This window comes from Vipera ursinii (genome assembly GCF_947247035.1).
Source record: "Vipera ursinii genome assembly, chromosome: 2".
Lineage (NCBI taxonomy): Eukaryota > Metazoa > Chordata > Lepidosauria > Squamata > Viperidae > Vipera > Vipera ursinii.
Window position 1 is genome coordinate 17,270,570 of NC_139513.1, and position 22,899 is coordinate 17,293,468.

A 22,899-nucleotide genomic window follows, 5' to 3' on the forward strand; every position below is an offset into this window, starting at 1 on the left:
GCAAAAGGGTGCTAACCGGAAGGTCGGAGCACGCCACCGCTCAAAGACAGTGGGGGTGTGATCCCAGATGTTGATGCGGCCCTCCGTGCAACCACGTGCTGCCATTCCCTATCGGGGGGATTTGAAACCCCACCCCAGCATACACAGAACCAGCAGCCTCCACTCCCAACCCCATCCCGCCGGAACTCCTAACAGGCCCAGACTGAGTGCCGGTTAATAATTCCCTCTCCACCCTACTATTCCTCCCCCTCCCTAACCCTTTAAAATAACCGGCTAAAAATATATATCAGGGGCCTCTTAATGCGTCTCCACGAGAGGCCTCTGTCTGAGCCCAACCACCTCTCGTGGTCCCAACAATTGGACCCGTCATTAAGGGGAATGCAGGAAAAGGCGGCAGGTCGTACCCAGGAGGGAGGAACCCTCCTGAGGGCATACAACTCAGCACCAGAATAACACAAGCGAGCCATATGATAATAAAAGTGTCCACATAGGGCAAATATTAACAATGGGTAGTCCGATGGTGTAAAATAATATCCAGATGACAATGATATTGAGTACAGTAAATATACCTCAGTCCACTAATCCAGCTCAGCTCTCACCTGAGCTGGTAATCAGAAAAAGAAATCCTAGCCGTCCTCTCACTACAGCTGAGGAGTCCAGCCTGGGGTGGACAGAGTAAGGAATCCCAGGGCAAGCCTAACTGGTCTCCCACACCAGTGGGGCGGTTGATGGCCAATCCAAGATCGCCCTCCCACCACGGACAAGTCCCAGGTCCATTCCAGACTATCTTAGCTCCAACCGGGCATTGAAACGCAGCCATGGCCGATCTTCGGGCCGTCATAGTAGTACCGGCCACTGCTACCACTTCAAGCGGGGGAAAGGGCCTCCACGTCATGGAACGGTCATTGCCACCATTCAAAGGGGCATCTATGCCGCAAAAGTGCCCACCAGCTAATCCAAAGCGCTGGGCCAGGCTGTGGTCGATCTTCGGGCCACCAGTTCGTAACTGCCGCTCCCAGAAGCGGGGGTCCCCACGCCGTAAGAGCGGCACCGGCCAGCCAGCACAAGGAAATGGGCCAGGCCACGACCGATCTTCAGGCCGCCGGCCACTGCCGCTATTCTGTGGGGGGGGCAAAGGCATCCCCACCCACAAGCGCCCGCCACCTGATCCAAACGATGGTTCAGGCTGCAGACGATGTTCAAGTTGTTTTACTCCTGCCAGATCTTCCGAGTCGGGTCGCCCCCATTCCTCCCTAGCTTTCTCCATGATCCAGCGTATGTTGGCAATTTGATCTCTAGTTCCTCTGCCTCTTCAATATCCTGCCTGTACTTCTGGTAGTTCTTGATCCACATACTGCTGGAGTCTAGCTTGTAGGATTTTAAGCATAACTTTACTAGCATGTGAAATGGTGCTTTAATTTGAACAGTATTTCTATGATTAGGATGACTTTTATCTTTGAATATTATTTTTGTTCCAGACAAAACCTTTTTCTCACAACTCATGTAGCATTTAAAGAATGGCAGGAAAACATCAAAATTTATACCTTAGGGTAAAATACCTGGAATATATAAATATAACTTATCACTAGATGCTAAAGAAAGAGGAAGTTTGAGTTAACCAAATTTGAAATTATATTTTACAGCTTGTTTATTGTGGATGAAAGATTACGTGAAATTAAGCACATAGGAGGTCACTGGAGCAGAAACACATGAACACAGGTTTAGGTGGCAAGGGTATTTATGCAGAAAGACTCTGTCTAAGGCATTCTCCAATCAGCTGATTAAATTATTATTATTTATTTCAGGGTTTTTCAACTGGTGGTGCGCATACTACTGGTGGTATGGGAGCACCTGGCTGGTGGTACGCGGCGTCAGTTTCCTCCCTTCTGCCTCCCCCCCGCTCAAGGCAACTGTTTTGTCGAGGCCCATGGGGGGTTTCCAGTTCTTGCTTTTCCCCTTTGCAAAATGGGCTTTAATTGAACTGCGCTCTGACTTTGGGCGCCGTACCTTGGGTATCCTACCCCAAGGGCTTTTACTTGCTTTTCGCACCAGCACGCTTTGCACGACTCACCTCTTCGCTGGAGTGATTTGTGCAAAGTGCATCGGCGCATAAAGCAACTAAAAGCAAAAGGTCTGGGAACTGGCGCCTCCCAGGACTGGCTGCCGTCCTCCCAGTGGGTGAAGGTGGCGAGGGGAGACATCCTCACCATGCTCCTCCTGCCTCAGCAAGACCCCCACTTGCTCTCCCACCCTGCATGCAGACCCGCCACCTCGACTTCCTCTGCAGGCGCCGATCCCACCTCAGGAAAGTCTCTTCCCAGAAAAATCTCCCCTTGAAACTGAGGAGGGGCACCGCTGCGTCCTTTGGGCATCCCTCCGCGGCCGGAGCTTGGGCCTGACAGACAAAAGGGGGGGGAACCCCAGCGCCGGGCTGCCACCTCCCTCTCAGCCTCCTCATCAACTGGGGCTGCCACCGGGAAGCTGTTGATCTGCCAAGAGCTCTCTGTGGATTGGAGCCCATCAGAGGTCGGGGCTGGCTGTACGGATGCGCTCCCGGGCACACGGGGTTGACACAGCAAGGCTGGGCATTACTTTATTTCCTCTCGGAGGACACTCCCCAGGGCTGAAGACCATGGCGAGTTGGGACTGCCACATCTTCCCGGAGGGAGTGGAGGCGGGGTTGTGTGGGAAGTGTGTCTGCCAAGCAGCCGAGCGGGCCCCAGAGACAGAGGGCTTCACCCAGGATTGTATGCATGCCCGTGTCCAGTGTGCCAGGTTCAGGAAAGCAGGGATGTGAGACACGGGTCCCTGCAGCCAGGGTTCTAGGAAGGCTAAAGCAGGTCAGCCGGGAAGGCGAGAGGCTGGTGGCGGCTGTCAGCGCAAACCAGTCTCAGCTCTGCCTGCCTGAAGATGATTTTTTTACTTACATCAACCTTCCATCCACCCCCACACGGCTTCAGTATCTTCGTCACAGGCCCATCGCTCCCCTTCATCTTGGGGGAGAGAGCATCGGGGGGCCACCCCCCTTTCTGTCAGTGGAGTTCCGTGTTCACCTGGGGTGCCTTGAACGTGTGGAGAGGTTTCACGGGGCATTAACCCTTTCTGTGCCACGCCTAGGATGCTCCGCAGGGACAGCTGCATGTTCCAGCCACGAACAGATTCTCGAAGGAGGCAGCGGTCCCCCTCCTCAGTTTCAAGGGGAGATTTTTCTGGGAAGAGCCTTTCACAGGGTGGGATCGGTGCCCGCAGAAGAAGCCGAGGCGGCAGGTCTGTGTGCATGGTGGGAGAGCAAGTAAGGAGCCTTGCCGAGGTGGGAGGAGCGTGATGAGGCAGTCTCCCCTCACCATCTTCACCCACTGGGAGGAGGGTGGCCAGTCTCGGAGGGTGCCAGTTCCTGGGACTTTTGCTTTTATTCTTTTCGCACTGCTCTACTTTGCACGACTTACCTCAGTCGTGAACAGATGAGTTGTGCAAAGTGCAGCGGCGTAAAATCCCTGCTTATTTGGGGGAGAGGATTCCCAAAGAACGGCGCCTGAAGTCAGAGCGCAGCTCAATTAAAGCCGTTTTTGCAAAGGGGAAAAGCAAGAACTGGAACACCCCCCCCCCGGGGCTCAACACAACCGTTGCCACTGCCTTCCTCGGAAGCAAGTGAGATGGGCAGGAGTCTAGGCGACACTGGCACTTGCGGATTTTCTGCAGCGTAGACCTCAGGGCTGCTTTGTTCCCGCTTGCCCTCTCGCAGGACCCTGACTGCCAGATGTGGGGGCAAGCCAGGAAAAGAGTGTGCGTATTGGCGGGAGAGAAATCCCCAGTTGCAATTCCTGTGCAAGATTTCCTGCTTGCAAAAGGAAGGGACAAAGAGGGAAGGAAGGATGGATGGAGGAAGGAAGGAAGGGACAAAGGGAAGGAAGGAAGGAAGAAAGAAAGAAAGGAAAGAAGAAAGGGAGGGACAGTGGGAGAGAGGGAGGGAATGAAGGCACCCACCCCAGTCCAACCCCCCTCCACCAGAGACCCATGGAATTCCCCCCACACACATGCACGCTGCAACAGAAGTGATGAGCTGGCCACGCCCCCCTCCCTTGACTTTGCTTGTCAAAAAGTTGGAAAAGTTGATCACATGACCCTGAGACACAGAACGTCATAAGTATGATCAGTTGCCAAGCAACCTAAGTGATGAGCTGGCCACAGCCTCCCTCCCTTGTCTTCGCTTGTCAAAAAGTTGGAAAAGTTGATCACATGACCCTGAGACACAGAACATCATAAGTATGATCAGTTGCCAAGCATCCAAATGTAAATCATATAGCCCTGGGGATGCTGCAACAGTCATACGTGTGAAAAATGGTCATAATCACTTTTTCAGTGCCGTTGTAACTTCAGTCACTAAACGATTTGTTGTAACTAAAGGACTACCTCTACCATTTTTTCCTTTTTTTCCTTCCTTTTTTTTTTGGTCATGTTTTTGACACCTTGCTGGGCGACTGGTGGTACTCGGATATTCCCTTATCCTAAAAGTGGTATAGTGGGTGAAAAGGTTGAAAAGCCCTGGTTTATTTTACACCTGTCTCACCAAAGGAACCCTGGCCGACTTACAAAGTTAAAAGTGGTAAAAAATACAGATCTATATAGCAACAAAGTTACAATACCTCTAAAACAAGAAAAATAAAAATTCATGGCAGAGGAATAATCAAAGTACAAATGCATGATTTAGCAGGTGGCTTCCTTCTTCCCAGCCACTCCTCAGCCAAAGCCCACTGGAACCGCCAGAGTTGAATTAGGAATGGAAGTACAAGGTTCTTGTTCCCCATTTACCAACTACCAGTAATACTTGTCCAGAAAGGGAAAAGCCTCCTATAACATACCGGTATGCTTAAACTTGGGGCTGGGGGTGTTTTAAGAACCAACTTTGCTACCCTTTATTCTAAGTTCACTTCTTGTCTTTTAACAGAGGACCTAAACTGAAAACAACGGTCTGATTTTCAAAGAGCTTTGGATGGTAAATAATAAATATTTTTATGTTATAAATTCAACACATAAAGAAGAAAAGTATAATTCCTGTGTAAAACATGCAAATTGCTACTCTGAGAAGTCTATTTAGATATTATATGAAATTAAGAATTTTGTTTAGCTTATTCTTGATCTTTAGTTATACAAATTCTTGATAAATTGATTACGGGCCATCAAATGAGTATTGATTAATCAGATAGGTAATCGATTTTCTCCAAGATGATCTCTTCTTTCACGATTTGCAGAGGAGGAGTATTTAAACAGAGACATAGAAAAAGAGGGGATCGGTTCCAGCTCCATTAAACCAAAACCCTCGGTCCTCTAGGCTCACTTCTGCTCTAGCAACCCGGCAAACGAACCACCGGGAGAAACGCTTTACGCCTAGACAGCAAGTCTCGTCTCCAGGAGGGAGCATAGAGGAAAGGAAGCTCTCTACTCCAGCCATCCTGACAACCTCCAGGGCGAGGCAGAGGGCGAGGCTTCCCCTCGTTGGCAGCCAGGGATCCAACCTGCCTTCCCCTCCCGTCGCCCTCCCCGATTTCCATCCCGTCAGTCTCTGCATCTGACGGAGGCGGCTGCACTCACAAAGCTCTCGTTTTGCAAGGAAAGGGGTCAGTGGGAAAAGGGGCTACCAGGCGAATTCCAACATTCAGCCCCTGATCCATTCGCCCTGCGCTGAACCCTGAAACCAAGGAGAGCCCCTTTAATCACAAGAAAGGAACACATCATAGAATGCAGACTACAGTGTATAGTATATTTTGAATAGAATTTATTACCTTCAGTTAACATTAGAAATACACAGAGAAATTCAAACATGGAATGAGAACAAGGTACTGGTAGTGCTGAGCAGGGCTTATATACATTTTAAGAGAAAAACCATGACTGCAATCTGGGTATTTATGTAAAATAAAATGACAACATCCATATCAAACAGAATGTGCCAATAAATTGGGCAATACCCAGAAGTTGACAAAATATATCCTGAAGGAAAATATTAGACGGGGTGGGGAGAAACTTTGTATGACAACTTAGTACATCCAGGAACCAAGGAACATGGAGTGTTTGTCAAATGGCAAGAACTGAACCCCCCCCCCAATATTCTGAACATTATTTTTGTTCCAGACAAAACCTATTCTCTCAACTGATGTTGAAAAGCAGGGCTTTTCAACCTTTTCACAGATTGTACCACTTTTAGGATATGGCAATATTCGAGTGCCACCAGTCACCTAGCTAGGTATCAAAAACTTGGTGACCAAGAAAAAGTGATAAAGTACAGGTAGCCCTCGACTTACAACAGTTCGCTTAGTGACTGTTCAAAGTCACAATGGCCCTGAAAAAAGTGATTTCTGACCACTTTTTACACTTATGACCATTGCAGCAATCTAGGGTCATGTGATTTACATTTGGATGATTGGCAACTGATTCATATTGATAATGGTTTGGGGGGTCACGTGATCCCCTTTTGCAACCTTCTGACCATCAAACTCAAAAGATTTGTCATTGGAAAACAGATTCACTTAAGAACTTACTAATTTAATAATTTCAGTGATTCACCTAACAAACGGGGCAAGTAAAGTCATAAAATGTGACAAAACTCATTTAACAAATTTCTGTGTCCCATTCTCTTTCCCCATTGGGTGTTTTTCCCCCCTTTTCCTCCAAAACGTCCTTTTATATCCTCTCCCCTCCTCTCTCCCCCCTCCTCCTCTTCTCTTTGGTTTACTTGCAGCTGACTCCTTTCCCAAAGGCTACTTCAAGAACCGCCAATCAGATGGAGCCCCCTGGTGATCTTGGGCGCTCAGCACTGCTCTGGCCAACACCATAGCTCCAGCTGACTCACAGGCCTGTGCAGGTTGCCAGTGCTTCAGCTCATACCCCGCTACACTTCCCTCCACACAAACTGCTTTTCAACCCACCATTAGTGTTCCACCTGACACCTGATGAAGTACCACCAGTGGTACATGTACAAAGGGTTCAAGAACACTGATTTAAAGAATGGCAGAAAAACATATCAAAATATTATTTACTAAATTTATTTGCTGCCTGCCTCGCCACAAGGGGGCTGGGTGCTTACAAAAGTAAAGACAATCAAAGAGTGTGTGGACCGTACTCAACGTGTGGTCCTGAATGGAACTGCATCTACACAGATGGAATGTGTAGTGGGGTGCCCCAGGGCTCTGTTCTAGGCCCAGTGCTCTTCAACGTATTCATCAATGATTTGGATGAGGGGATAGATGGGGAATTCATCAAATTTGCAGACGATACCAAGCTGGCAGAAATAGCCAACACCCAAGAAGACAGGCTTAAGACACAGAAGGATCTTGACAGACTTGAACATTGGGCGCTATCTAATCAAATGAAATTCAATGGTGAAAAAAAATAAGGTTCTTCATTTAGGCAAGAAAAAACAAATACAAAGCTATAGTATAGATGTTAATTTGGTCAATAGTAATAACTCTGAAAGGGATCTCGGAGTCCTAGTGGACAATCAACTTAAATATGAGGTAGCAGTGCGCTGCAGCTGCCAAAAAACCCAACACAGTGTTAGGCTGCATTAACGGAGGGATAGAATCAAGATCAGATGAAGTGCTAATACCACTTTACAATGCCTTAGTAAGACCACACTTGGAATACTGCATCCAATTTTGCTCACCACGATGTAAAAAAGATGTTGAGACTCTAGAAAAAGTACAGAGAAGAGTAACAAAGATGATTAGGGGACTGAAGGGTAAAACATCAGGAATGGTTGCTGGAATTGGATTTGTCTAGTTTAATGAAGAGAAGGAGAAGGGCAAGGGGTGACATGATAGCAGTGTTCTAATATCTCAGGGGTTGCCACAAAGAAGAGAGAGTCAGGCTATTCTCCAAAGCACCTGAAGGCAGGACAAGAAGCAACAGATGGAAAGTATCCAAAGAGTTAAGTAACATAGAACTAAACAAAAACTTCCTGACGGAACAATTAATAGGTGGAACGATCTGCCTCCAGAGGCTGTGAATGCTCCCTCACTGGAAGTGTTTAGGAAGAGACTGGACAGCCAATTGTCTGAAATGGTATAGGGCACGGGTGTCAAACTCAATTTCATTGAGGGCCGCATCAGCATTGCGGTTGCCCTTAGGGGGCCGGGTGGGTATGGCCAGGGTGGGCGTGGCCTACTGGGTGGGCATGGCCAGCTCTACATCGTTCGCATCAAGGGTGCCTATGGGGGCCTGGGGAGGAGTGGGACAGATCTGAGGGTCTCTGGCAGAAGGAGGGTCTCTGGGCCAGGGCCAAGGCAGTGGGGGCCGTTCCCTCACTGTTTCCAGGATGGCTTTGCGGGCCACATGAAACCACTTCGCAGGCCGGATCCGGCCCCCGGGCCTTGTGTTTGACATGTCTGCTATAGGGTTTCCTGCCTGAGCAGTGGGTTGGATTAGATAGCCTCCGAGGTCCCTTCCAACTTAATAATCATCATCAAAATACAAATATATATAGCAATAAAATTATAATGCCTCTGAAATAACAACAATAAAAATTCATGAAAGGAACAATCAAACTACTGTACAAATGCATAATTTTGCAAGTGGCTTCCCTCTTCACAGGAATTTATGACCCAAACCCTATTGTAACAGCCAGAGCTGAGTTGGGACTGGAAGTAAGAGGTTCTTGTTTCCTATTTACAAACTACCTGTAATGCTTGACCAGACAGAGAAAAGCCTCCTACAACAAATGCTTAAATTTAGGGGTGGGTATAAGAAGCAACTTTGCAACGTTTTATTCTGAGTTCACTTTTTCTAGTCTTTTAGCAGAAAAGTAAGCACAATGATTTGATTTTCAAAGAACTTTGGTTCTTAAATAATAAATCATATTTTTATATTGTAAATTAAATACCTAAAGGAGAAAGGTATGTGTAAAACATGCAAATTGCTACTCTGAGAAGTCTATTTAGTTGTTATATGGAATTAAGAAATTTTTTTAGCTTGTTCCTGATCTTTAGTTATACAGATTTTTTATAAATTGTTTATGGGCAATGAAATCAGCATTGACTAACATGGGTCAGATTTTCTCCAACATAAAATCTCTCCTTTCACTATTTCCAAAGGAGGAGTATTTAAACAGAGATGGAAAAAGAGGGGATCGGTGCCAGCTCCGTTAAACCGAAACCCTCGGTCCTCTAGGCTCACTTCTGCTCTAGCAACCCGGCAAACGAACCAGCGGGAGAAACGCTTTACGCCCAGAGAGCAAGTCTCGTCTCCAGGAAGGGAGCACAGAGGAGAGGAAGCTCTCTGCTCCTGACAACCTCCAGGGCGAGGCAGAGGGCGAGGCTTCCCCACGTTGGCAGCCCCGGATCCAACCTGCCTTCCCCTCCCGTCGCCCTCCCGGATTTCCATCCTGCATCAGTCTCTGCATCTGACGGAGGCGGCTGCACTCACGAAGCTCTCGTTTTGCAAGGAAAGGGGTCAGTGGGAAAAGGGGCTACCAGGCGCCTTCCGACGTTCAGCCCCCGATCCGTCCGTCCTGCGCTGGACCCAGAGGCCAAGCAGAGCCCCAACTTTCAGCGGAGGCTTCCCGACTTCCATGCAGGGCGCAGGAGCAAGTGGCCGATGAAAAAGGCGACGCGGAGATCATCGGTTCTTCTCTGCCCTTTGCAGGCATCGCCGTCCCAGGCTCCCCTTCAGCCGCCCTCCTTTCAGCGAACCCCGCCCCCCTCGGAAAAAGAGCAGCGGAGTAGATATTCCGGGAGGCCGGAAAAGGAGAATCCTGTTTCATCCTTTTCCTTCCATGTCTACTCTAGGAAGAACATATCTATCGTTCTTGCTCTTTTTTGAGGCACGTGAGCCCATGAGCGCTCAGGAAATTGGCGGGAAAGATTTGCCGTTGCTCTCCTCAGGCGGGTGAAGCTCGAGTGACCGGAGAGCCATTTCTTCACTCCTGCAAACCGGAGAAGAGGTTTTGGAGGGGCCGGTTGGCATCTGGGACTGCCTCGTACCTCTTTTGGCTACCCTCGAGCAGGGGACCTGAAAGGGTCTCCAGGGATGGAGGCCGCCCTCAGCCCAGAGATCCACCGCCGGCGCTTCCGCGGTCTCGACGGCTGCAGCCAAGAGGCCGAGGGGCCCCGGGAGCTTTGCAGCCGCCTGCACCGCCTGTGCCGCCAGTGGCTGCGGCCGGAGAGGAGCAGCAAAGGGGAGATGCTGGACCTGGTGGTGCTGGAGCAGCTGCTGGCCCTGCTGCCCGCGGAGATGGCGAGCTGGGTGAGGGAGTGCGGAGCCGAGAGCTGTTCACAGGCGGTGGCCCTGGCCGAAGGCTTCCTCCTCAGCCAAGCTCAGCGGGAAGAGCCGGGAAAGGGGCAGGTGAGGAGGCGGGGGGGGGGGCTTCAGCCTGGGAACTTCATGGGGGGGGGAGATCAGGAATCTAATCGCTTCTGCAAGAAAACAAAGCGATTAAAATATGAGACTGCAGCCTTTACTGAAACTATATTATCAAATATTTTGATAACTGATTTCTTTTTGTTTCCTAAATTAATTTATCCCTTTACACCTCTGTTATCCACATATCTCATAATAATCAGTGTATACTTTGTGATCTGTGCTATGTGAATCTAGATAAGAGGAAGCAACTGGATTATGTGAATGGCCTCTGATACCCCTAGAATACCACAATAGTAAGAGAAGCAAGCTAATTAACACATGTACATAAAAATACAGCCTGCTGTTTTAACTCCCATTTACTCAGAAATATAAGTCACATACAGAGTCCCTGAAGTGTCTCTGATTTCAGTTGGAGAAAGCAAAATGTAAGGAATGTGAACTATCATAGATATTGTCCTCTGAAAATGGATTATGAATCAGGCTGTTCTTCAAATGCAGGAGCCGTTCACAGAGGAGATTTCAGCAGAGCTCTGGGGCAGAGGAGATCGATCCAGCTCTAATCAAGTGGTGTTTTACAGGAGGACCCAATTCTGGCCACCTTGCCAGGTAGATTCAGGTTTCTTCTGAGAACAGTAGTGTTCCAGCTCCATCCATTCAGAAGCTGTGTTTAATACCAAAAGCTGAGTCTATGTGGACTTGAACATAGTGTCCACACGCATTTGGCTTTCAAGTTTGTGCTTGAAATGCAAGTGCAACAATTCATAGGCAGGAACCTTTTATTACAAATGAAATTTAATTGTAGAAGGAATTTAACTTTTCTTAATGCTATTAAGAAGAGTGCCTAAAATAGCTAGAAATGAAGTCCATGAATTGAAACTATAACAGTGGAAATAAACATACCGGAGAAGTGTTTGTTTATTTTATTAAATATTTATGCCACCTGTCTCCCTTGTAAGGTAACTGTAATTATACCAAGAAAAATACAGCACATGAAGGATAAGCCACTAAGTCAACACTAAGTGGCTGTAACAATAAAACTGTTGTTCAACGTTGGCTGTGTTCAATTCTGCAACCTGGAAGCAGCTAAGCCGTGATTTGTTAAGGTGCAACTTCTCAGCTCCATGGACTATGTGGACAAGATGACATGAATCCATCCTGAATGTTCATTTGGCTTTTGCAACTGAGTGTTTTCTGTTGTGTGCATTAAGGGATAGAACTTTCAACTGTTTCCTGGGATTGTCTATTTTTTTTCTCTTTCTAGAGCGCTGATCCCTTTGAGGAGGTGACTGTGGACTTCACAGAGGAGGAGTGGAGGCTGCTAGATTCTGGCCAGAAGGCCTTGTGCAGAGAAGTCATGCAGGAGGTTTCCTTCAATATGGCTGCTCTGGGTAAGGCCAGGCTGTTCAATTCGCTATAAGGTCATGGCAGAAACATTCACCGTAGAATTAAGAAAGATCCTAGATATTCCATGGAAGTGACTGAACAGATTGACTGATTCAACACTAAAGGTTTAATCTGTGTTTTATATGACAACATTATTTCTATGTGATGAAGAGTCTTCTATATAACAGTTTGCAGATATCACATTCTGGCTAGCCGAATGGATTGTATAAACCTGGAACGCAGATTGGCATGTTTTTGAGTGGGACCCTTCTAAATTCTTATCAGAATGTTAATTTTCATTTTTTCCCCCATGTAGATTTGTCTGTCAGTGAGTACGACAAGGAGGCAAGGTTACATCTACTCGAAGTAGAGAAAAATAAAATAAAAGTGATCCTTGGCCATCAGAGGAACTCCAAAATGTTACGGAGAAAACAGCCACAAAATGGAAGGGAGAAGCCATCCACTTCTCTTGGTATTTGTGACTTCCTATCCAAGCAAGATGAGAAAGAAATGAGAATAGAAAAATATAGAAAAAAAGAAAACATGAATTTGAATTACATAACTGTGGCAGAAAGCAGACTAAAAAAACCATGCGTGCCTCTAAAAACTATGGAGAATAACTCCTTCACTTCTACTTCACCAGAGACACCAAATACCTCTGTAAAAACTGGATGGGATTCCAGTCTGAGCAGAAAGAGGAAAGTTTGTATGCAATGTGGAAAGAGTTTCAGTAAGAAAACTCATCTTACTTACCACCAAAGGATACACACTGGGGAGCGACCGTATAAATGCCTGGAATGTGGAAAGACCTTTACCCAGAAAGGAAATCTTAATCTTCATGAGAGGATCCACACAGGGGACAGACCATATCAATGCATGGAATGTGGAAAGAGTTTCATTAGCAACAGTCATCTTAATCACCACCAAAGAATCCACATTGGGGACGGACCATATAAATGTATGAAATGTGGAAAGACCTTTACCCAGAAAGGAGATCTTAATCTTCATGAGAGGATCCACACTGAGGAGCAACCATATAAATGCATGGAATGTGGAAAGAGCTTTACCCAGAAAGGAGATCTTAATCTTCATTTGAGGATCCATACAGGGGAGAGACCGTATAAATGCCTGGAATGTGGAAAGACCTTTACCCAGAAAGGAAATCTTAATCTTCATGAGAGGATCCACACAGAGGACAGACCATATAAATGCATGGAATGTGGAAAGAGTTTCGTTAGCAACAGTCATCTTAATCACCACCAAAGAATCCACACAGTGGAGAGACCGTATAAATGCATGAAATGTGGAAAGACTTTTACCCGGAGAGAACATCTTAAACTTCATGAGAGGATCCACACTGGGGAGAGACCATATAAATGCATGGAATGTGGAAAGAGCTTTATCCAGAAAGGAGATCTTAATCTTCATTTGAGGATCCATACAGGGGAGAGACCGTATAAATGCATGGAATGTGGAAAGACTTTTACCCGGAAAGAACATCTTAAATGTCATGAAAGGATCCACAGACGGGAGAGACCGTATCAATGCATGGAATGTGGAAAGAGCTTTACCCAGAAAGGAGATCTTAATCTTCATGAGAGGATCCACACAGGGGAGAGACCATATAAATGCATGGAATGTGGAAAGACTTTTACCCGGAAAGCACATCTTAAATCTCATGAAAGGATCCACACACGGGAGAGACTGTATCAATGCATGGAATGTGGAAAGACCTTTACCCAGAAAAGGCATCTTAATTATCACAAAAGGATCCACACTGGGAACAGACCATAGAAATGCACAGAATGTGGAAAGTGCTTCATTAGCAAAGGTAGCACTGGGCTACTCAGCATGCTTCTCTTTTGCTCTCAGAGATTGGCTGAAAATGTCCCCCATCAAAAGGTGTTCTAGAGGCAACTCCTGGACTTTGCCACCTAAATGAACTTTGGATTCCAAGGATCTGAGCCTTCTTCAGCCTGCATTTTATCCTCTGAAAAGGAAAAGGAGAGCTGTCATGCTGCAAAGGACTATAAGCTGCAACCCCCTCCATCTCCAAAGCTGAATAACATTCCAGAGTGTTCCATTCTTGTTATTTTCCAACTTGAATAATCTGGATGCAGAAATGATCACTGAACAGTCAGTGGGAAAAGGACATTCAGAGAACACTTACAAGCTCTATTCCTAAGTAAGAGACCTGCATGTAAACAATTTCAGTGATTCACCTAACAGGTGGGGCTAGTAAAGTCATAAAATGGGACAAAACTCATTTAACAAATTTCTCCATTAGCAATATAAATTTTGGGCTCAATTCTGGTTGTAGGTTGAAGACTGTCTACACACCCACTTACCACACTTTAAATGGGAAATGTGTGCTTCTTTCTCTGCCATTAATCTTTGCACTGTTCTATCCCCTTCTTTCCCTCTCCTTGTCTTAAAGAAGCCTCTTCTCTTCTCCTTCTCTCTTTCTGTGTCCCGTTCTCTTTCCCCATTGGGTTTTTTTCTCTCTTTTCCTCCAAAACGTCCCTTTGTATCCTCCTCTCACCCCCCTCCTCTTCTGTTAGGTATACTTGTAGCTGAGTCTTTTTCCCTGAGGCAACTTCCAGAAGGGCCAATCAAATGGAGCCCCACTGGTGATCCTGAGCACTCAGCAGTGCCCTGGCAACACCGTAGCTCCAGCTGATTCTCTCACAGGCCTGTGTGGTTTGCCACCAGTTCAGCTCATTCCCTGGTACACTTTTCCACTTTCCCCCCCTTTTTTTACACTGCTTGTCAACCCGCTGTACGTGTTCTACCTGCCCACTGCCAAAGTACCAAGTACAACAGGTTGAAAAGCACTAATATAAAGAATGGCATAAATACATATCAAAATATTATTTACTGTTTTTATTTGCTGCCTGTCTTGCCACAAGGGGGCTCAGTGCTTACAAAGTTAAAAGCAATAAATGTGTGTGGTCCTTACTCAGTGTGTGGTCTTCAATGGAACTGCATCTATATGGAGGGAAGTTTGTAGTGGGGTGCGCCAGGGCTGTGTTCTAGGCCCAGTGCTCTTCAGAAGATAGGCTTAAGATACAGAAGGATCTTGACAGAGTTGAACATTGGGCACTATCTAACAAAATGAAATTCAGTGGTGAAAAAAATAAGGTTGTACATTTAGGCAAGAAAAACCAAATGCACTGGTACAGGATAGGTGGTATCTTGCTCAATAGTAATAACTGTGAAAGGGATCTCGGTCTCCTAGTGGACCAGACATATCAAACTCGTGATGTCATTTGATGTTGTGTGACATATTGGAGCTTTTTCCCCATTGCCAGCCTTGAGGTGGGCGCAGTTTCCTTGTGACGTGTCCAGCTAGCCGTTTGACACCCCTGTCATGGTGACCCACTTAAATATGACGCAGCAGTGCGCTATAGCTGCAAAAAAACCTGAACACACTGCTAGGCTGCATTAACAGAAGGATAGAATCAAGATCACATGAAGTACTAATACCACTTTACTCTAGGAAGAACATATCTATCGTTGTGGCTCCTTCTTGAGGCACGTGAGCCCATGAGTGCTCAGGAAATTGGTGGGAAAGATTTGCACTTGCTCTCCTCAGAGGGGTAAAGTCTGAATGACCGGAGAGCCATTTCTTCACTCCTGCACACCGGAGAAGGGCTTGGGGAGGGGCCGGTTGGCATTTTGGACTACCTCATACCTGTTTTGGCTGCCCTCAACCAGGACACCCAAGGGAGGCCCAAGGATGGAGGCCGCCCAAAGCCCAGTGATCCACTGCTGGCGCTTCTGCAGTCTCGACGGTGGCTGCCTGCACCGCCTGTGCCAGCAGTGGCTGCGGCCGGAGAGCAGCAGCAAAGGGGAGATGCTGGACCTGGTGGTGCTGGAGCAGCTGCTGGCCCTGCTGCCCGCGGAGATGGCGAGCTGGGTGAGGGAGTGCGGAGCCGAGAGCTGTTCGCAGGCGGTGGCCCTGGCCGAAGGCTTCCTCCTCAGCCAAGTCCAGCAGGAAGAGCCGGGAAAGGGGCAGGTTAAGAGGAGCGGGGGGGGGGGGGCTTCATCCTGGGAGCTCCATGGGGGAGGGGAAGAAAAGATTAGCGATCTAGCTATATCTGCTATATCTGCAATAGGACTAAAATATGACTAGCCTTTTCTGGAATTACATTTGAATAATTTTTTATTGCTGAGGTAAATGTTTCTGTTTCCTAATTTAACATTTTTCTTCCATTACAGCTCTGTGTCCTTTGTGATGTTATCCATATATCTCATAATAATCAGTGTTTGTGATCTGTGCTATCTGAATCTAGATAAGGGAAAGCAACTGGATTATGTGAATGGCCTCTGATACCCCTAGAATACCACAATAGTAAGAGAAACAAACTAATTAACACACCCTTACAGATTATCTACTTAAAAACACAGCCTGCTGTTAGTGAAGATATGGTAAAAAGGGAAAAGCTACAGTTGTTGGAGACAATTTCTATGATTAAGAAGAGAGATTTATTTTGAACATTATTTTTGTTCCAGACAAAACCTATTCTCTCAAGTGATGTAACAGTTAAAGCACGGCTTTTCAAGCTTTTCACAGATTGTTCCGTTCGTCCTGCGCTGGAGCCAGAGACCAAGGAGAGCCCCAACTTTCAGCGGAGGCTCCCCAACTTTCCTGCAGAGCGCAGGACCCGGGCAGCAGCAAGCTGCCGATGAAGAGGGGCGACGCCGAGATCATCAGTCCTTCCCCGCCCTTTGCAGGCATCGCCGCCCCAGCCTCCGTTTCCGCCGCCCTCCTTTCGGCGAACCCCGCCCCCCTCGGAAGAAGGGCAGCGACGTAGAGATTCCGGGAGGCCGGAAAAGGAAGGTCCCCTTTCATTCTCTTCTATCAGGTCCCCTCTAGGAAGCACATATCTCTCGTTCTGGCTTCTTGTTGAGCAGGGGTCTTCAAACGTGCCTGGCTGAGGAATTCTGGGAGTTGAAGTCCAGAAGTCATTAAAGGGCCGACTTTGAAGACCGCTGTCTCCTCAGGCGGGTAAAGCCCGAGTGAGCGGAGAGCCATTTCTTCCCTCCTGCACACCGGAGAAGGGGCTGCGGAGGGGCTGAGGGACATTTGGGACTGCCTCGGGCTTCTTTTGGCTGCCCTCGAGCAGGAGACCCGAAGGGATCCCCAGGGATGGAGGCCACCCTCAGCCCAGAGATCCACCGCCGGCGCTTCCGCGGTCTCGACGGCTGCCGCCAGGAGGCCGAGACGCCCCGGGAGCTTTGCAGCCGCCTTCACCGCCTGTGCCGGCAGTGGCTGCGGCCGGAGAGGAGCAGCAAAGGGGAGATGCTGGACCTGGTGGTGCTGGAGCAGCTGTTGGCCCTGCTGCCCGCGGAGATGGCGAGCTGGGTGAGGGAGTGCGGAGCCGAGAGCTGTTCGCAGGCGGTGGCCCTGGCCGAAGGCTTCCTCCTCAGCCAAGCCCAGCGGGAAGAGCCGGGAAAGGGGCAGGTGAGGAGGGGGGGCGCTTCATCCTGGGAGCTCCATGGGGGGTCGGGTAGAGGGGGAAAGATCAGAGATCTATCTAGCCGTGTCTGTAGTAAGACAGATGGAAAATATGACTGCAGCCTTGTCTGGAGTGCCTCACCTCTGAAGAATTGATTTCTTCTTGAGGCAAATGCTTCTATTTCCTAAATTAATTTATCCCTTTGCACCTCTGTTATCCACATATCTCATAATAATCTCATAATAATACTTTGTGATCTGCTGTTACCTGAATCTAAAGGGGAAGCAACTGGATTATGTGAATGGTCTCTGATAGGCAGCCACATTTAATAGTTAGAGAAGTGAAGTTTACTTTGTGATCTGCTGTCACCTGAATCTAAAGGGGAAGCAACTGGATTATGTGAATGGCCTCTGATAGACAGCCACATTTAATCACATTTAATAAAGAAGTGAAGCAATTAACACACCCTTACACTTTATGTACATAAAAGCACAGCCTGCTGTTTTAACTCCCCCCCCCCTTTTCATCATTTACTCAGAAATATAAGACACATGCAGTGTGCCAGAGGTGTATCTGAATTGGGTTGGGGAGGAACAGGTGGAGAAGGAAAAGATAAGGTATGCAAACTAACATGGATATGGTCTTCTGAAAGTGGATCATGAATCAGGCTTTTCTTGTTATGCAGGAGCTGTTCACAGAGGAGATTTCAGCAGAGCTCCGGGGCAGAGATCGATTCCGCTCTATTCAGGAGCTGTTTTTCTGGAGGATCCAACTCTGGCCACCTTGCCAGGTAAGTGCAGGTTTCTTCTCAGAACAGTAGCGTTCCAGAATAGTAGCGTTCCAGCTCCATCCATTCATGAGCTGTGTTTAATACCAAAAGCTGAGTCTATGTGCACTTAAACACAGTGTCCACCCACATTTCTTTCAAGATTGTTTTGGAGATGCAAATGAAACAATTTACAGGTAGGAACTTTGTTTTGGAAATGTAATTTAAGTGTAGAAAAAGTTTAATATTTCTGAATATTAAGTGCCTATAATAGTTACAAATGAAATCCATGAATTGAAACAGTAACAGTGGGATTAAACATACCTGATCAGTGTATTTTATTAAATATTTATGCCACCCGTCTTCCTTGTAATGTGTCTATAAGAATACCAACAAAAATATACCATATGAAGGATAAGCCAGTAAGTTAACAGTAAGTGGCTGTAACAATAAAACTGTTGTTCAAGTGACTTGGGATTTCAAGGACATTACCAAAAATTTAAAATAGGTTAGGAAAGAAGTTCCTAGTGGCTATGTCCTGTTTACTCAGGAATTTGGTCAACGAGGAAGGTAGATTTAGGGGATTTTCTGCCGAAAACCTACTTGATGAGTTACTCCAGGCCACTGGGAAGCTCCCCAAGGTTGGCTGTGTTGCATTCTACAACCTGGAAGCAGCTAAGCCGTGATTTGTTCAGCTGTAGCTTTCCAGCCCCACAGACTATGTGGACAGGATGACATGAATCCGTCTTGAAAGAAAATGTCCATTTGGCTCTTGCAACTGTGTGTTTTCTGTTATGTGCAGTAAGAGAGAACTTTCAACTATTTCCTGGGATTGTTTGCTTTTTTTTCTCTTTCTAGAGCTCTGATTCCTTTAAGGGGGTGACTGTGGACTTCACGGATGAGGAGTGGAGGCTGCTAGATTCTGGCCAGAAGGCCTTGTGCAGAGAAGTCGTGCAGGAGTTTTCTAGGAATAAGGCTGCTCTGGGTAAGGCCAGGCTGTTCAATTCTCAATAAGGCCGTTGCAGAAATATTCACCGTACAATTGAAAAATGTCCTAGATACTCCATGGAAATGACTGAATAGATTAACTGATCAACACCAAAGCTTTAACCTGTTCTTTGGCTGAAAACATTCTTTCTATACAATCAGGAGACTACTAGATAATAATTTGCGGATATCACATCCTGACTAAACAAATGGATTTAACTAAACGTGGAACGCAGATTGGCATGTTTTTGCAGGGGCGGGGGGAGCTTCTAAGTCTAATCAATGTTAATTTTCTTTTTTTTTCTTGCAGATGATGTGTCTATGAATGAGAATGATAAGCAGGCAAGGTTAAATCTACTAGAAATAGAGAAGAACGAGGTAAAAATAATCCTTGGCCATCAGAGGGACACCAAAATGTTAAGGACAAAAGAGCCAGAAAATGGAGGGGAGAGGTCATCCACTTCTCTTGGTATTCCTGGGTTCCTATCCCAGCAAGATCAAAAAGAAATGAGAAAAGGAAAATGTAGAAAAAAAGAAACCATGAATTTGAGTTACATAACTACAGCAGAAACCAGACTAAAAAAAACATGCATGCCTCTAGAGACTATGGAGAATAACTCCTTCGCTGCTACTTCACCTAACAAACTCTATTGGAAATGCAAACCACATACCTCTGTGAAAACTGGTGGGGATTCCAGTCTGAGCAGAAAAAGGAATGTTTGCATGCAGTGTGGAAAGAGTTTCAGTAGGAAAAGTCAACTTATTTGCCACCAAAGGATCCACACTGGGGAGAGACCATATAAATGCATGGAATGTGGAAAAACCTTTAGCCAGAAAGGACATCTTAATCATCACAAAAGGATTCACACTGGGGACAGGCCTTATAAATGCACGGAATGTGGAAAGAGTTTCATTAGAAACAGTAATCGTGTTTGTCACCAAAAGATCCACACTGGGAAGCGACCGTTTAAATGCGTGGAATGTGGAAAGACCTTTACCCAGAAAGGACATCTTAAACATCATGAAAAGATCCACACAGGGGAGAGACCATATAAATGCATGGAATGTGGAAATACCTTTACCCGGAAAGGAAATCTTAATCGTCACAAAAGGATCCACAGTGGGGACAGACCGTATAAATGCATGGAATGTGGAAAGAGCTTCATTAGCAACAGTCATCTTAATTATCACCAAAGGATTCACAGTGAGAAGTGACCATATAAGTAGACTGGAAAAAGCTATACTGGAAAGCTCACCTTAATTCTCATGAAAAGGTCCACACTGGGCATAGACCACATTGATGCACACGGTGTGGAAATAGCTTTACTTGGAAAACATAATTCTCGTAAAGAGCATATAAATCCGTGGAGGGTAGAAAGAGCCTTTCTGAGGAGAGAGGCGATACTGGCCTCCAAAGTATCCACAGGGGAACCAGCCCTCAAATGTATCGAGTTTGGGAGAAAAAAGCCTTTAATGACTACAGGTAGTCCTTGATTTACAACCACAATTGAGCCCAAAATTTCTCTTGTTAAGTGAGACATTTGTTAAGTGAATTTTGCCCCATTTTATGACATTGCTTTCCTATGTTGTTAAATGAATAACTGCAGTTGATAGGTTAGTAATCTGGTTGTTAACTGAATCTGGCTTCCCCATTGACTTTACTTGTCAGAACATCACAAAAGGGGATCACATGATCTTGGGACACCGCAACAGTCATGGATATAAACCAATTGCCAAGCATCTGGATGTTGATCACATGATCATCAGGATGTTGCAATGGCTGTCAAGAGTGAAAATTGTTACTTTTTTCAGTGCCGTTGTAACTTTGAAAGGTCACTAAACAAACTGTTATAAGTCAAGGACTTCCTGTTCAGCAGACATGTGAAACACAAGGCCCGTGGGCAAAATCTGGCCTGCTATGTGGTTATGTTCGGCCCCCGGAGCTGCCCTGGAAATGCCGAAAGACCAACCCACGGTGTCTTGGCTTGGCCCAGGCTGACCGGGCACTGATCTACAGGAAAAAACAAAATGAATTCATTTATTTATTTATTTTAATTCCATTTATATCCCGCCCTTCTCTGAAGACTCAGGGCGGCTTACAAGCTTAGCAGTAGCCTTCATTCTATGTATATTCCTGCTTATTAGGGCTTTCGCCCCCCCCCAAGCGGCATTATTACAAAGTCAGCTTAATTGCCCCCAACAATCTGAGTCCTCATTTTACCTACCTCGGAAGGATGGAAGGCTGAGTCAACCTTGAGCCTGGTGGGACTCGAACCTGCACTAATTGCAGGCAGCAGGTGTTACTTAAGGAGGCATTAGCCCACTGCTCCACCAAGTCATTGAGCTTTATTTGCAACAGTCAACTTATTATTTATCCAAGGATCTAGATATTGCAGGGAGTTTATTAGAGAATGGAAAGTGAAAAAAATATCTGGTTTGAACTGGAATATTATTACCATCCAAGTGGTCACACAGGAGAAAAGTTATAAGCAATCAAATATCAAAATTGCTGAGGGCAGATCAGTGACCTTAGTTATAAGATGATTTATTTCTTCTTTAGGCAAAGGTTTCCACACAGAAATAATGCATAGGAGGAAAAGAAATTCAAGCCTATTTCAACCTCCCAGCCACCAAAGGGATGTAAGAAGCTCCATCTTTTAAGGGAGTGGCCAGAATTCATTCATTCTTCTCTCCCTTTCTTTCCTCTAATGCAGGAATTAATTGATTCACCTCATATTCTAACTATTCATTCTCATTGAAAATATAGGAAACCTTATTAGAAAGTCTTATATGCCTGTCAACGCTGCTAACATCAGATTTTTTTTGCCTTGACAACATATGGAGAGGCAGCTTTGTGTCTTTAAAAGTTGTGTGTTACTTTTAGAGTTAGAATTAGTTGATGCTGGGGGGAGTAGGAAGAATCTCTTAAGGCTGTTTTGAAATAAGAGAAGATAAGAATTTGGCGGGTTTAACGGGAGGGAAAGCTTACAATTCAAACTAATTGAAGAATGTGATTTATTACGGTTAATTAGAGGAACTGTGCTTTGATGTGTGATTAGGGGAAGGGAATTTTGACCATGTACGTGCCGAAGCCATGCTGTTTTGATTAAAGACTCCTTAAGGTAAACAATGCCTTGAGGTTCTTTGAAGAATTGGATCTGTCAGAACCATGACATTAAGCCAAAATCCAAAAACTTTTGAAACTATCTAGGAGTCCTGAACCCTGGCCACTTTCCCTAAACAGGGAAGAAGCTGGGAAAGATTCAGGGAAGATTTCATCATGGAGAGAGATACATCACGAATATGAGTGATCATATAAAGCTGGTGAGAGAAGTGTTAAAGCAACTATTGAATGCCAAATTTTATGTGAAATTATCGAAATGTGAATGTCATCAAACCCGATTAGATTATCTTGGCTACAGAATTTCCAATGAGGGCATTAAAATGGACCCAGCCAAAGTGAAAACTATAATTGAATGGTAGCCCCCAAAGACTCGCAAACAACTCCAGAGCTTCCTAGGTTTTGCCAACTTCTACCATCAATTCATCCCCTCCTTTGCTGAGATTGCCCTACCCCTTACAGAACTACTCAAAACAAGCAAAGGAGGAGGAAAAACAGTGACCGGGCCAACCACTAGCATGGAGTATGAGCTGTCAAATCGCTTTTGAGAATTTAAAAAGACTATTTGCTGCTGAACCGGTCTTTTTTTTTTTTATTAAAAACTTTTAACATACAATTTTTCTTTAAAAATCCCCCCTCCCCCTCCCTTCTCCCTCCCCCCTACCTCTCCCCCCTCCCCCCTCCCCCCCCCCGACTTACCAGAGCTAAATACAAGGTATATATAAAAAAAACAATCATAAACAACCATATACTAACAACTATAAACTCTAAAATCCATCACTCTCTAGCTTATATAGGATAAAACAAACCTTAGTAATATTAAATATATA

General features: G+C 45.9%; 2 protein-coding genes across 2 annotated transcripts; both read left to right on the top strand.

Annotated features, from left to right (window-relative positions):
- Nucleotides 1–2,753: 2,753 nt before the first annotated feature.
- Nucleotides 2,754–14,682, top strand: LOC310634745 (uncharacterized protein; the record flags this gene model as incomplete). The annotated part of the gene is made up of 7 exons (XM_083353280.1): nucleotides 2,754–3,267; nucleotides 5,347–5,552; nucleotides 9,160–9,709; nucleotides 9,995–10,332; nucleotides 10,840–10,956; nucleotides 11,612–11,738; nucleotides 12,050–14,682. The coding sequence occupies 7 exons, from the start codon at nucleotides 2,754–2,756 to the stop codon at nucleotides 13,525–13,527; spliced, it is 3,330 nt and encodes a 1,109-aa protein (XP_083209406.1). The 3' UTR covers nucleotides 13,528–14,682.
- A 2,203-nt stretch (nucleotides 14,683–16,885) lies between these two features.
- Nucleotides 16,886–22,647, top strand: LOC310634747 (zinc finger protein 263-like; the record flags this gene model as incomplete). The annotated part of the gene is made up of 4 exons (XM_083353282.1): nucleotides 16,886–17,200; nucleotides 17,881–17,985; nucleotides 18,820–18,946; nucleotides 19,259–22,647. 4 exons carry the CDS (start codon nucleotides 16,886–16,888, stop codon nucleotides 20,161–20,163), a joined length of 1,452 nt encoding a protein of 483 aa, XP_083209408.1. The 3' UTR covers nucleotides 20,164–22,647.
- Nucleotides 22,648–22,899: the final 252 nt, after the last annotated feature.